The 17,078-nt window shown below is 39.4% G+C and overlaps 1 protein-coding gene across 1 annotated transcript in view; it reads left to right on the forward strand.

Moving 5' to 3' along the window:
• LOC120991065 (guanylate-binding protein 1-like) overlaps positions 1-17,078 on the forward strand; it is a 134,026-nt gene that overhangs the window by 83,758 nt on the left and 33,190 nt on the right. Inside the window, exon 2 of the mRNA XM_040419962.1 lies at positions 16,706-16,905. Coding sequence (XP_040275896.1) covers positions 16,706-16,905 — 200 coding nt within the window. The remainder of the gene's footprint in view (positions 1-16,705; positions 16,906-17,078) is intronic.

Raw genomic sequence — 17,078 nt, forward strand, 5'->3', positions numbered from 1 at the left:
CAGTACACTGCTGTATATACTATATATCTGTACACACTGCATCTATTATACCTCGTACCTCACATATCAGTACACTGCTGTATATACTATATACCTGTACACACTGCATCTATTATACCTCGTACCTCACATATCAGTACACTGCTGTATATATTATATATCTGTACACTGCATCTATTATACCCCGTACCTCCCATATCAGTACACTGCTGTATATACTATATATCTGTACACACTGCATCTATTATACCTCGTACCTCACATATCAGTACACTGCTGTATATACTATATATCTGTACACACTGCATCTATTATACCTCGTACCTCACATATCAGTACACTGCTGTATATACTATATATCTGTACACACTGCATCTATTATACCTCGTACCTCACATATCAGTACACTGCTGTATATACTATATATCTGTACACACTGCATCTATTATACCTCCCACCTCACATATCAGTACACTGCTGTATATACTATATATCTGTACACACTGCATCTATTATACCTCATACCTCACATATCAGTGCACTGCTGTATATACAATATATCTGTACACACTGCATCTATTATACCTCGTACCTCACATATCAGTACACTGCTGTATATACTATATATCTGTACACTGCATCTATTATACCTCATACCTCACATATCAGTACACTGCTGTATATACTATATATCTGTACACACTGCATCTATTATACCTCGTACCTCACATATCAGTACACTGCTGTATATACTATATATCTGTACACACTGCATCTATTATACCTCGTACCTCACATATCAGTACACTGCTGTATATATTATATATCTGTACACTGCATCTATTATACCCCGTACCTCCCATATCAGTACACTGCTGTATATACTATATATCTGTACACACTGCATCTATTATACCTCGTACCTCACATATCAGTACACTGCTGTATATACTATATATCTGTACACACTGCATCTATTATACCTCGTACCTCACATATCAGTACACTGCTGTATATACTATATATCTGTACACACTGCATCTATTATACCTCGTACCTCACATATCAGTACACTGCTGTATATACTATATATCTGTACACACTGCATCTATTATACCTCCCACCTCACATATCAGTACACTGCTGTATATACAATATACCTGTACACACTGCATCTATTATACCTCATACCTCACATATCAGTACACTGCTGTATATACTATATATCTGTACACACTGCATCTATTATACCTCGTACCTCACATATCAGTACACTGCTGTATATACTATTTACCTGTACACACTGCATCTATTATACCTCGTACCTCACATATCAGTACACTGCTGTATATACTATATATCTGTACACTGCATCTATTATACCTCATACCTCACATATCAGTACACTGCTGTATATACTATATATCTGTACACACTGCATCTATTATACCTCGTACCTCACATATCAGTACACTGCTGTATATACTATATACCTGTACACACTGCATCTATTATACCTCGTACCTCACATATCAGTACACTGCTGTATATACTATATATCTGTACACAATGCATATATTATACCTCGTACCTCGCATATCAGTACACTGCTGTATATACTATATACCTGTACACACTGCATCTATTATACCTCATACCTCACATATCAGTACACTGCTGTATATACAATATACCTGTACACACTGCATCTATTATACCTCGTACCTCACATATCAGTGCACTGCTGTATATACTATATATCTGTACACACTGCATCTATTATACCTCGTACCTCACATATCAGTACACTGCTGTATATACTATATACCTGTGCACACTGCATATATTATACCCCGTACCTCACATATCAGTACCCTGCTGTATATACTATATATCTGTACACACTGCATCTATTATACCTCGTACCTCACATATCAGTACACTGCTGTATATACTATATATCTGTACACACTGCATCTATTATACCTCGTACCTCACATATCACTACACTGCTGTATATACTATATACCTGTACACACTGCATCTACTATACCTCATACCTCAGATATCAGTACACTGCTGTATATATTATATATCTGTACACTGCATCTATTATACCTCATACCTCACATATCACTACACTGCTGTATATACTATATATCTGTACACACTGCATCTATTATACCTCGTACCTCACATATCAGTACACTGCTGTATATATTATATACCTGTACACACTGCATCTATTATACCTCGTACCTCACATATCAGTACACTGCTGTATATACTATATATCTGTACACACTGCATCTATTATACCTCGTACCTCACATACCAGTACACTGCTGTATATACTATATATCTGTACACACTGCATCTATTATACCTCGTACCTCACATATCAGTACACTGCTGTATATACTATATACCTGTACACACTGCATCTATTATACCTCGTACCTCACATATCAGTACACTGCTGTATATATTATATATCTGTACACTGCATCTATTATACCCCGTACCTCCCATATCAGTACACTGCTGTATATACTATATATCTGTACACACTGCATCTATTATACCTCGTACCTCACATATCAGTACACTGCTGTATATACTATATATCTGTACACACTGCATCTATTATACCTCGTACCTCACATATCAGTACACTGCTGTATATACTATATATCTGTACACACTGCATCTATTATACCTCGTACCTCACATATCAGTACACTGCTGTATATACTATATATCTGTACACACTGCATCTATTATACCTCCCACCTCACATATCAGTACACTGCTGTATATACTATATATCTGTACACACTGCATCTATTATACCTCATACCTCACATATCAGTACACTGCTGTATATACTATATATCTGTACACACTGCATCTATTATACCTCGTACCTCACATATCAGTACACTGCTGTATATACTATATATCTGTACACTGCATCTATTATACCTCATACCTCACATATCAGTACACTGCTGTATATACTATATATCTGTACACACTGCATCTATTATACCTCGTACCTCACATATCAGTACACTGCTGTATATACTATATATCTGTACACACTGCATCTATTATACCTCGTACCTCACATATCAGTACACTGCTGTATATATTATATATCTGTACACTGCATCTATTATACCCCGTACCTCCCATATCAGTACACTGCTGTATATACTATATATCTGTACACACTGCATCTATTATACCTCGTACCTCACATATCAGTACACTGCTGTATATACTATATATCTGTACACACTGCATCTATTATACCTCGTACCTCACATATCAGTACACTGCTGTATATACTATATATCTGTACACACTGCATCTATTATACCTCGTACCTCACATATCAGTACACTGCTGTATATACTATATATCTGTACACACTGCATCTATTATACCTCCCACCTCACATATCAGTACACTGCTGTATATACAATATACCTGTACACACTGCATCTATTATACCTCATACCTCACATATCAGTACACTGCTGTATATACTATATATCTGTACACACTGCATCTATTATACCTCGTACCTCACATATCAGTACACTGCTGTATATACTATTTACCTGTACACACTGCATCTATTATACCTCGTACCTCACATATCAGTACACTGCTGTATATACTATATATCTGTACACTGCATCTATTATACCTCATACCTCACATATCAGTACACTGCTGTATATACTATATATCTGTACACACTGCATCTATTATACCTCGTACCTCACATATCAGTACACTGCTGTATATACTATATACCTGTACACACTGCATCTATTATACCTCGTACCTCACATATCAGTACACTGCTGTATATACTATATATCTGTACACAATGCATATATTATACCTCGTACCTCGCATATCAGTACACTGCTGTATATACTATATACCTGTACACACTGCATCTATTATACCTCATACCTCACATATCAGTACACTGCTGTATATACAATATACCTGTACACACTGCATCTATTATACCTCATACCTCACATATCAGTACACTGCTATATATACTATATATCTGTATACACTGCATCTATTATACCTCGTACCTCACATATCAGTACACTGCTGTATATACTATTTACCTGTACACACTGCATCTATTATACCTCGTACCTCACATATCATTACACTGCTGTATATACTATATATCTGTACACTGCATCTATTATACCTCGTACCTCACATATCAGTACACTGCTGTATATACTATATATCTGTACACACTGCATCTATTATACCTCGTACCTCACATATCAGTACACTGCTGTATATACTATATATCTGTACACACTGCATCTATTATACCTCGTACCTCACATATCAGTACACTGCTGTATATACAATATACCTGTACACACTGCATCTATTATACCTCGTACCTCACATATCAGTGCACTGCTGTATATACTATATATCTGTACACACTGCATCTATTATACCTCGTACCTCACATATCAGTACACTGCTGTATATACTATATATCTGTACACTGCATCTATTATACCTCGTACCTCACATATCAGTACACTGCTGTATATACTATATATCTGTACACACTGCATCTATTATACCTCATACCTCAGATATCAGTACACTGCTGTATATACTATATATCTGTACACACTGCATCTATTATACCTCGTACCTCACATATCACTACACTGCTGTATATACTATATATCTGTACACACTGCATCTATTATACCTCGTACCTCACATATCAGTACACTGCTGTATATACTATATATCTGTACACACTGCATCTATTATACCTCGTACCTCACATATCAGTACACTGCTGTATATACAATATACCTGTACACACTGCATCTATTATACCTCGTACCTCACATATCAGTACACTGCTGTATATACTATATATCTGTACACACTGCATCTATTATACCTCGTACCTCACATATCAGTACACTGCTGTATATACTATATATCTGTACACTGCATCTATTATACCTCGTACCTCACATATCAGTACACTGCTGTATATACTATATATCTGTACACTGCATCTATTATACCTCATACCTCACATATCAGTACACTGCTGTATATACTATTTACCTGTACACACTGCATCTATTATACCTCGTACCTCACATATCAGTACACTGCTGTATATACTATATATCTGTACACACTGCATCTATTATACCTCCTACCTCACATATCAGTACACTGCTGTATATACTGTATATCTGTACACACTGCATCTATTATACCTCCTACCTCACATATCAGTACACTGCTGTATATACTATATATCTGTACACACTGCATCTATTATACCTCCCACCTCACATATCAGTACACTGCTGTATATACAATATACCTGTACACACTGCATCTATTATACCTCATACCTCACATATCAGTACACTGCTGTATACTATATATCTGTACACACTGCATCTATTATACCTCGTACCTCACATATCAGTACACTGCTGTATATATTATATACCTGTACACACTGCATCTATTATACCTCGTACCTCACATATCAGTACACTGCTGTATATACTATATATCTGTACACACTGCATCTATTATACCTCGTACCTCACATATCAGTACACTGCTGTATATACTATTTACCTGTACACACTGCATCTATTATACCTCGTACCTCACATATCAGTACACTGCTGTATATACTATATACCTGTACACACTGCATCTATTATACCTCATACCTCACATATCAGTACACTGCTGTATACTATATATCTGTACACACTGCATCTATTATACCTCGTACCTCACATATCAGTACACTGCTGTATATACTATATATCTGTACACACTGCATCTATTATACCTCGTACCTCACATACCAGTACACTGCTGTATATACTATATATCTGTACACACTGCATCTATTATACCTCGTACCTCACATATCAGTACACTGCTGTATATACTATATACCTGTACACACTGCATCTATTATACCTCGTACCTCACATATCAGTACACTGCTGTATATATTATATATCTGTACACTGCATCTATTATACCCCGTACCTCCCATATCAGTACACTGCTGTATATACTATATATCTGTACACACTGCATCTATTATACCTCGTACCTCACATATCAGTACACTGCTGTATATACTATATATCTGTACACTGCATCTATTATACCTCATACATCAGTACACTGCTGTATATACTATATATCTGTACACACTGCATCTATTATACCTCGTACCTCACATATCAGTACACTGCTGTATATACTATATATCTGTACACACTGCATCTATTATACCTCGTACCTCACATATCAGTATACTGCTGTATATACTATATATCTGTACACACTGCATCTATTATACCTCGTACCTCACATATCAGTACACTGCTGTATATACTATATACCTGTACACACTGCATCTATTATACCTCATACCTCACATATCAGTACACTGCTGTATATACTATATACCTGTACACACTGCATCTATTATACCTCGTACCTCACATATCAGTACACTGCTGTATATACTATATATCTGTACACACTGCATCTATTATACCTCGTACCTCACATATCAGTACACTCATGTATATACTATATACCTGTACACACTGCATCTATTATACCTCGTACCTCACATATCAGTACACTGCTGTATATACTATATATCTGTACACAATGCATATATTATACCTCGTACCTCACATATCAGTACACTGCTGTATATACTATATACCTGTACACACTGCATCTATTATACCTCATACCTCACATATCAGTACACTGCTGTATATACTATATACCTGTACACACTGCATCTATTATACCTCGTACCTCACATATCAGTACACTGCTGTATATACTATATATCTGTACACACTGCATCTATTATACCTCGTACCTCACATATCAGTACACTCATGTATATACTATATACCTGTACACACTGCATCTATTATACCTCGTACCTCACATATCAGTACACTGCTGTATATACTATATATCTGTACACAATGCATATATTATACCTCGTACCTCACATATCAGTACACTGCTGTATATACAATATACCTGTACACACTGCATCTATTATACCTCATACCTCACATATCAGTACACTGCTGTATATACTATATATCTGTATACACTGCATCTATTATACCTCGTACCTCACATATCAGTACACTGCTGTATATACTATTTACCTGTACACACTGCATCTATTATACCTCGTACCCCACATATCAGTACACTGCTGTATATACTATATATCTGTACACTGCATCTATTATACCTCGTACCTCACATATCAGTACACTGCTGTATATACTATATATCTGTACACACTGCATCTATTATACCTCGTACCTCACATATCAGTACACTGCTGTATATACTATATATCTGTACACACTGCATCTATTATACCTCGTACCTCACATATCAGTACACTGCTGTATATACTATATATCTGTACACAATGCATATATTATACCTCGTACCTCACATATCAGTACACTGCTGTATATACAATATACCTGTACACACTGCATCTATTATACCTCGTACCTCACATATCAGTACACTGCTGTATATACTATATATCTGTACACTGCATCTATTATACCTCGTACCTCACATATCAGTACACTGCTGTATATACTATTTACCTGTACACACTGCATCTATTATACCTCGTACCTCACATATCAGTACACTGCTGTATATACTATATATCTGTACACACTGCATCTATTATACCTCCTACCTCACATATCAGTACACTGCTGTATATACTGTATATCTGTACACACTGCATCTATTATACCTCATACCTCACATATCAGTACACTGCTGTATATACTATATATCTGTACACTGCATCTATTATACCTCCTACCTCACATATCAGTACACTGCTGTATATACTATATATCTGTACACTGCATCTATTATACCTCATACCTCACATATCAGTACACTGCTGTATATACTATATATCTGTACACTGCATCTATTATACCTCATACCTCACATATCAGTACACTGCTGTATATACTATATATCTGTACACACTGCATCTATTATACCTCATACCTCACATATCAGTACACTGCTGTATATACTATATATCTGTACACACTGCATCTATTATACCTCATACCTCACATATCAGTACACTGCTGTATATACTATATACCTGTACACTGCATCTATTATACCTCGTACCTCACATATCAGTACACTGCTGTATATACTATTTACCTGTACACACTGCATCTATTATACCTCATACCTCACATATCAGTACACTGCTGTATATACTATATATCTGTACACACTGCATCTATTATACCTCCTACCTCACATATCAGTACACTGCTGTATATACTGTATATCTGTACACACTGCATCTATTATACCTCATACCTCACATATCAGTACACTGCTGTATATACTATATATCTGTACACTGCATCTATTATACCTCCTACCTCACATATCAGTACACTGCTGTATATACTATATATCTGTACACTGCATCTATTATACCTCATACCTCACATATCAGTACACTGCTGTATATACTATATACCTGTACACACTGCATCTATTATACCTCGTACCTCACATATCAGTACACTGCTGTATATACTATATACCTGTACACACTGCATCTATTATACCTCGTACCTCACATATCAGTACACTGCTGTATATACTATATATCTGTACACTGCATCTATTATACCTCGTACCTCACATATCAGTACACTGCTGTATATACTATATATCTGTACACACTGCATCTATTATACCTCGTACCTCACATATCAGTACACTGCTGTATATACTATATATCTGTACACACTGCATCTATTATACCTCGTACCTCACATATCAGTACACTGCTGTATATACTATATACCTGTACACACTGCATCTATTATACCTCGTACCTCACATATCAGTACACTGCTGTATATACTATATATCTGTACACACTGCATCTATTATACCTCGTACCTCACATATCAGTACACTGCTGTATATACTATATATCTGTACACTGCATCTATTATACCTCGTACCTCACATATCAGTACACTGCTATATATACACTGCTCAAAAAAATAAAGGGAACACTTAAACAACACAATGTAACTCCAAGTCAATCCCACTTCTGTGAAATCAAACTGTCCACTTAGGAAGCAACACTGAGTGACAATCAATTTCACATGCTGTTGTGCAAATGGGATAGACAACAGGTGGAAATTATAGGCAATTAGCAAGACACCCCCAATAAAGGAGTGGTTCTTCAGGTGGTGAACACAGACCACTTCTCAGTTGCTATGCTTCCTGGCTGATGTTTTGGTCACTTTTGAATGCTGGCGGTGCTTTCACTCTAGTGGTAGCATGAGACGGAGTCTACAACCCACACAAGTGGCTCAGGTAGTGCAGCTTATCCAGGATGGCACATCAATGCGAGCTGTGGCAAGAAGGTTTGCTGTGTCTGTCAGCGTAGTGTCCAGAGCATGGAGGCGCTACCAGGAGACAGGCCAGTACATCAGGAGACGTGGAGGAGGCCGTAGGAGGGCAACAACCCAGCAGCAAGACCGCTACCTCCGCCTTTGTGCAAGGAGGAACAGGAGGAGCACTGCCAGAGCCCTGCAAAATGACCTCCAGCAGGCCACAAATGTGCATGTGTCTGCTCAAACGGTCAGAAACAGACTCCATGAGGGTGATATGAGGGCCCGACGTCCACAGGTGGGGGTTGTGCTTACAGCCCAACACCGTGCAGGACGTTTGGCATTTGCCAGAGAACACCAAGATTGGCAAATTCGCCACTGGCGCCCTGTGCTCTTCACAGATGAAAGCAGGTTCACACTGAGCACATGTGACAGACGTGACAGAGTCTTGAGACGCCATGGAGAACGTACTGCTGCCTGCAACATCCTCCAGCATGACAAGTTTGGCATTGGGTCAGTAATGGTGTGGGGTGGCATTTATTTGGAGGGCCGCACAGCCCTCCATGAGCTCACCAGAGGTAGCCTGACTGCCATTAGGTACCGACATGAGATCCTCAGACCCCTTGTGAGACCATATGCTGGTGCGGTTGGCCCTGGGTTCCTCCTCATGCAAGACAATGCTAGACCTCATGTGGCTGGAGTGTGTCAGCAGTTCCTGCAAGAGGAAGGCATTGATGCTATGGACTGGCCCGCCCGTTCCCCAGACCCGAATCCAATTGAGCACATCTGGGACATCATGTCTCGCTCTATCCACCAACGTCACGTTGCACCACAGACTGTCCAGGAGTGGGCAGATGCTTTAGTCCAGGTCTGGGAGGAGATCCCTCAGGAGACCGTCCGCCACCTCATCAGGAGCATGCACAGGCGTTGTAGGGAGGTCATACAGGCATGTGGAGGCCACACACACTACCGAGCCTCATTTTGACTTGTTTTAAGGACATTACATCAAAGTTGGATCAGCCTGTAGTGTGTTTTTCCACTTTAATTTTGAGTGTGACTCCAAATCCAGACCTCCATGGGTTGAAAAATTTGATTTCCATTTTTTAATTTTTGTGTGATTTTGTTGTCAGCACATTCAACTATGTAAAGAACAAAGTATTTCAGAAGAATATTTAATTAACTCAGATCTAGGATGTGTTATTTTTGTGTTCCCTTTATTTTTTTGAGCAGTGTAGTATATATCTGTACACACTGCATCTGTTATACCTCACATATCAGTACACTGCTGTATATACTATTTATCTGTACATACTGTATCTATTATACCTCGTACCTCACATATCAGTACACTGCTGTATATACTATATATCTGTATACACTACATCTATTATACCTCGTACCTCACATATCAGTACACTGCTGTATATACTATATATCTGTACACACTGCATCTATTATACCTCATACCTCACATATCAGTACACTGCTGTATATACTATATATCTGTACACACTGCATCTATTATACCTCGTACCTCACATATCAGTACACTGCTGTATATACTATATATCTGTACACTGCATCTATTATACCTCGTACCTCACATATCAGTACACTGCTGTATATACTATATATCTGTACACACTGCATCTACTATACCTCATACCTCAGATATCAGTACACTGCTGTATATACTATATATCTGTACACACTGCATCTATTATACCTCGTACCTCACATATCAGTACACTGCTGTATATACTATATACCTGTACACACTGCATCTATTATACCTCATACCTCACATATCACTACACTGCTGTATATACTATATATCTGTACACACTGCATCTATTATACCTCGTACCTCACATATCAGTACACTGCTGTATATACTATATATCTGTACACTCTGCATCTATAATACCTCGTACCTCACATATCAGTACACTGCTGTATATACTATATACCTGTACACACTACATCTATTATACCTCACATATCAGTACACTGCTGTATATACTATATATCTGTACACTGCATCTATTATACCTCGTACCTCACCTATCAGTACACTGCTGTATATACTATATATATGTACACACTGCATCTATTATACCTCCTACCTCACATATCAGTACACTGCTGTATATACTATATATCTGTACACACTGCATCTATTATACCTCGTACCTCACATATCAGTACACTGCTGTATATACTATATATCTGTACACACTGCATCTATTATACCTCATACCTCACATATCAGTACACTGCTGTATATACTATATATCTGTACACACTGCATCTATTATACCTCGTACCTCACATATCAGTACACTGCTGTATATACTATATATCTGTACACACTGCATCTATTATACCTCGTACCTCACATATCAGTACACTGCTGTATATACTATATATCTGTACACACTGCATCTATTATACCTCGTACCTCACATATCAGTACACTGCTGTATATACAATATATCTGTACACACTGCATCTATTATACCTCATACCTCACATATCAGTACACTGCTGTATATACTATATATCTGTACACTGCATCTATTATACCTCCTACCTCACATATCAGTACACTGCTGTATATACTATATATCTGTACACACTGCATCTATTACACCTCATACCTCTCATATCAGTACACTGCTGTATATACTATATATCTGTACACACTGCATCTATTATACCTCATACCTCACATATCAGTACACTGCTGTGCATTGCACAAGAACAGGGGGGAGATCCTGTGTGTATCAGCAATGTCATTGTATTGTACAGCTGGGACTTTTCTTCATCCCTTTGGAAAGGCAGGCTTTGACACCCACAAACATTCATGAGGAAAACCTCAGAAACTGTTACAAACTTTTGACTGTCTGGTTAATTTATTTGTGTACCTGTCTGAATTTTTTTGTGTTGAATCGCTTTAAAAAAACAGCTATTTCCTGGCTGCAGAGATCCTGTATAGTGGTGTAGAACACAGCGAAACAGGTGCGGGTACCAATAGCGCCTGCAAGAAGAGGGCGGTTTGAAGATGTGTTGGTCACTTCGGATATGAGATCATTCTTGCAGCCGACCCATCGACGGCCGCCCTCCGGATCCAGCCTCAGGGAACGCCTAGACCGACAGGTGTCCGACTGCATCGGGTTAATGGCCGATGTGGACGCTCTGAGAAGCAAGAAACCCCTGGACTACTGGGTGTGCAGGCTTGACCTGTGGCCAGAGCTGGCACAATTTGCCATGGAACTCTCGGCTTGCCCCTCGTCAAGTGTCTTGTCCGAAAGGACGTTCAGCGCAGCAGGGGGGATCGTGACCAATAAGCGCACTCGCCTAACTCGCGACAGGGTGGACTACCTCACATTTCTAAAAATTAATGAGGCATGGATTTCGGAGGAATTTAATGTGACAACCACGTGTAATTAAATTTCCTCATGCCAGCCCCCACATATCCGCCACCACCCGGAACAAAGGATGGTCCTTGTCTTATGTATATACAGCGGCATAAAAGGCCTTTTTTGTCAGGTGAATGCCTAATTTTTGGGGCCTGTGCTCCCGTGGCCTAAAATAATTTTTTTCTAGGCTCCAGCAGGGAACATTTTTGAGAGTTTCCCTTTAAGACGCATAAAAATGGCCCCTGATTAAAATACATATTTTTTGTGGGAATTTTTCCATTGATCCCCTCTGGTATGTCACTGTCCATGTTGTGGGACTATTTTTGCACTTCTAGTAAGTATTTGGTGGCTGCAAATATGACCTAAAGGTTTTTCAGGTTCGCCTGCCATTAAAGTGAATTGGGCCCGCCACGAAGGCGCGGTTCGCGAACATTTGATTGTGAACTCACGTTCGCGAAACGTCACGGCCGATGTTCGTCCATCACTAGTAAACAAGTCTGGCTTTTTCCATCCAAAACATGCTCTTCTTTAAACTCAAGTCCCAAAAGTCTCTCAGTATTCATTAACCCTTTCCACAGAGCCTGGCAAACAGAGTGCAAATAAAAAAGATATATATCACAACATATAAAATGCAGTTACACAGTATTAAACAGTGCAGGTTAACCCTTTCAAGTGAACCCTTTGCATAGGGGAAACAGGGGAAAATGTCCACGAATGTCCAGACTTCCCAGTACCCCTGCTCCAGGGCACTTCATCAATACAAGTCTATGCCAGTCATGAACTGCAACATTGTTTCTGTTAGGCTGTGTTTCTCCACTCCACCCCTCCCACTAGAAGGTTCTGAATAAGTTAGAAACTGTATATAAGGAGACCAGTCATAGCCCCTAGTGGATAGGAACCACTGCTTAGTAGGAGAGACTCTGCCTGGCCACCCAAGTGACCAGAAGAAGACACTGAGACGGGAATACCCTGCTCGATGAGCTGCAGACCCTGGGTCACCAGCCCTTTGACCAGGATACCAGAAGAGAGAGACAGACAGCTAGCTCAGTCCTTTCCATAGCATAGAACCTTCTTCTGTCGGGAGGAAGAAATTGCCAGGCCCTTAGGGCACAAATAGGTAGTTTAACCACCTCCCGTCTCGCTAACGCTGATCGGCGTCAATGCGTCGGCTCTGCCAGGTCACACTAACGCCGATTGGCGTCATCTCGCGAGACGCAAGATTTCCTGTGAACGCGCGCACACAGGAACCGGAGGTAAACGAGCTGATCTACAGCCTGCCAGCGGCGATCATTCGCTGGCAGGCTGGAGATGCGATTTTTTTGATAACAGCGTCTAATATACCTGCTACTTGGTCCTCTGGTGGTCCCTTTTGTTTGGTTCGACCACCAGAGGACACAGGTAGCTCTGTAATATGTAGCACCAAACACCACTACACTACACTACACCCCCCCCCTGTCACTTATTAACCCCTTATTAACCCCTGAACACCCCTGATCACCCCCCTGTCATTGATCACCCCCCTGTAAGGCTCCATTCAGACGTCCGTATGTTTTTTACGGATCCACGGATACATGGATCGGATCCGCAAAACACATACGGACGTCTGAATGGAGCCTTACAGTGGGATGATCAATGACAGGGGGGTGATCACCCCATATAGACTCCCTGATCACCCCCCTGTCATTGATCACCCCCCTGTCATTGATCACCCCCCTGTCATTGATCACCCCACTGTAAGGCTCCATTCAGACGTCCGTATGTGTTTTGCGGATCCGATCCATGGATCCGCAAAACACATACGGACCTCTGAATGGAGCCTTACAGGGGGGTGATCACCCCATATAGACTCCCTGATCACCCCCCTGTCATTGATCACCCCCCTGTAAGGCTCCATTCAGCCATTTTTTTGGCAAAGTTAGCGGAAATTGATATTTTTTATATATATTTTTTTTTCTTACAAAATCTCATATTCCACTAACTTGTGACAAAAAATAAAATCTCACATGAACTCACCAAACCCCTCACGGAATCCAAATGCGTAAAATTTTTTAGACATTTATATTCCAGACTTCTTCTCACGCTTTAGGGCCCCTAAAATGCCAGGGCAGTATAAATACCCCACATGTGACCCCATTTTGGAAAGAAGACACCTCAAGGTATTTTGTGAAGGGCATGGCGAGTTCATGTAAAATTTTATTTTTTGTCACAAGTTAGCGGAATGGGAGACTTTGTGAGAAAAAAACTAAAAAAAAACAATTTCCGCTAACTTGTGCCAAAAAAAAAAATTCTATGAACTCGCCATGCCCCTCATTGAACACCTTGGGGTGTCTTCTTTCCAAAATGGGGTCACATGTGGGGTATTTATACTGCCCTGGCATTTTAGGGGCCCTAAAGCGTGAGAAGAAGTCTGGGATCCAAATGTCTAAAAATGCCCTCATAAAAGGAATTTGGGCCCCTTTGCGCATCTAGGCTGCAAAAAAGTGTCACACATCTGGTATCGCCGTACTCAAGAGAAGTTGGGCAATGTGTTTTGGGGTGTCATTTTACATATACCCATGCTGGGTGAGAGAAATACCTCGGCAAAAGACAACTTTTCCCATTTTTTTAATACAAAGTTGGCATTTGACCGAGATATTTCTCTCACCCAGCATGGGTATATGTAAAATGACACCGCAAAACACATTGCCCAACTTCTCCTGAGTACGGCAATACCAGATGTGTGACACTTTTTTGCCGCCTAGGTGGGCAAAGTGGCCCATATTCCAAAGAGCACCTTTAGGATTTCACAGGGCATTTTTTACACATTTTGATTTCAAACTACTTCTCACACATTAGGGCCCCTAGAATGCCAGGGCAGTATAACTACCCCACAAGTGACCCCATTTTAGAAAGAAGACACCCCAAGGTATTTTTTTATGGGCATAGTGAGTTCATGGAAGTTTTCATTTTTTGTCACAAGTTAGTGGAATATGAGACTTTGTAAGAAAAAATAAATAAAATTAAAAATCATCATTTTCTGCTAACTTGTGACAAAAAATAAAAAGTTCTATGAACTCACTATGCCCATCAGCGAATACCTTAGGGTGTCTACTTTCCGAAATGGAGTCATTTGTGGGGTGTTTGTACTGTCTGGCCATTGTAGAACCTCAGGAAACATGACAGGTGCTCAGAAAGTCAGAGCTGCTTCAAAAAGCGGAAATTCACATTTTTGTACCATAGTTTGTAAACGCTATAACTTTTACCCAAACCATTTTTTTTTTACCTAAACATTTTTTTTTATCAAAGACATGTAGAACAATAAATTTAGAGAAAAATTTATATATGGATGTCGTTTTTTTTAAAAAAAATTACAACTGAAAGTGAAAAATATCATTTTTTTGCAAAAAAAATTGTTAAATTTCGATTAATAACAAAAAAAGTAAAAATGTCAGCAGCAATGAAATACCACCAAATGAAAGCTCTATTAGTGAGAAGAAAAGGAGGTAAAATTCATTTGGGTGGTAAGTTGCATGACCAAGCAATAAACGGTGAAAGTAGTGGAGTGCCGATTTGTAAAAAAGGGCCTGGTCACTGGGGGGGTATAAACCTGTGGTCCTTAAGTGGTTAAGGGGTTAAATGTTCAATAATATTAGTGATATGACTGTTGGTTGGACAGCCAGGTGACAAGGAGGTAATGGTGGACAGATATTTTATGGTGTTGCATCATCCTCCTCCTTCTCCTCTCTGCAGCCCTTATTTCATCAATATGGCACCATTAATGCCGCTCCCGGTGTGTCTGATAGAAAATGATGGGAGTAATCTGGTGGTCAACCAAGAGGCTGAGAAAATACTCTCCAGAATCTCTGAACCAGTAATCGTCGTGTCCATTGTAGGAAAATACAGGACAGGAAAATCCTTCTTGATGAACCGGCTGGTGGGACGCAATAATGGTGAGTAACCAACTGGAATGGGGCTGAACTGCAATACCAAACACAGCATGCGGGGAAGAGTGGCGCTGTTCCTGAAGGAAGGCGGCCATGTTGTCTCTTTTTTCCATTTTCTACAGAAGCGTTTTCTCATTTTAATCAGCTGTCTTCCGACTTATAGAGTGGAGGGTGGGAAC

The sequence above is a fragment of the Bufo bufo genome, chromosome 1, assembly GCF_905171765.1.
Source record: "Bufo bufo chromosome 1, aBufBuf1.1, whole genome shotgun sequence".
NCBI lineage: Eukaryota > Metazoa > Chordata > Amphibia > Anura > Bufonidae > Bufo > Bufo bufo.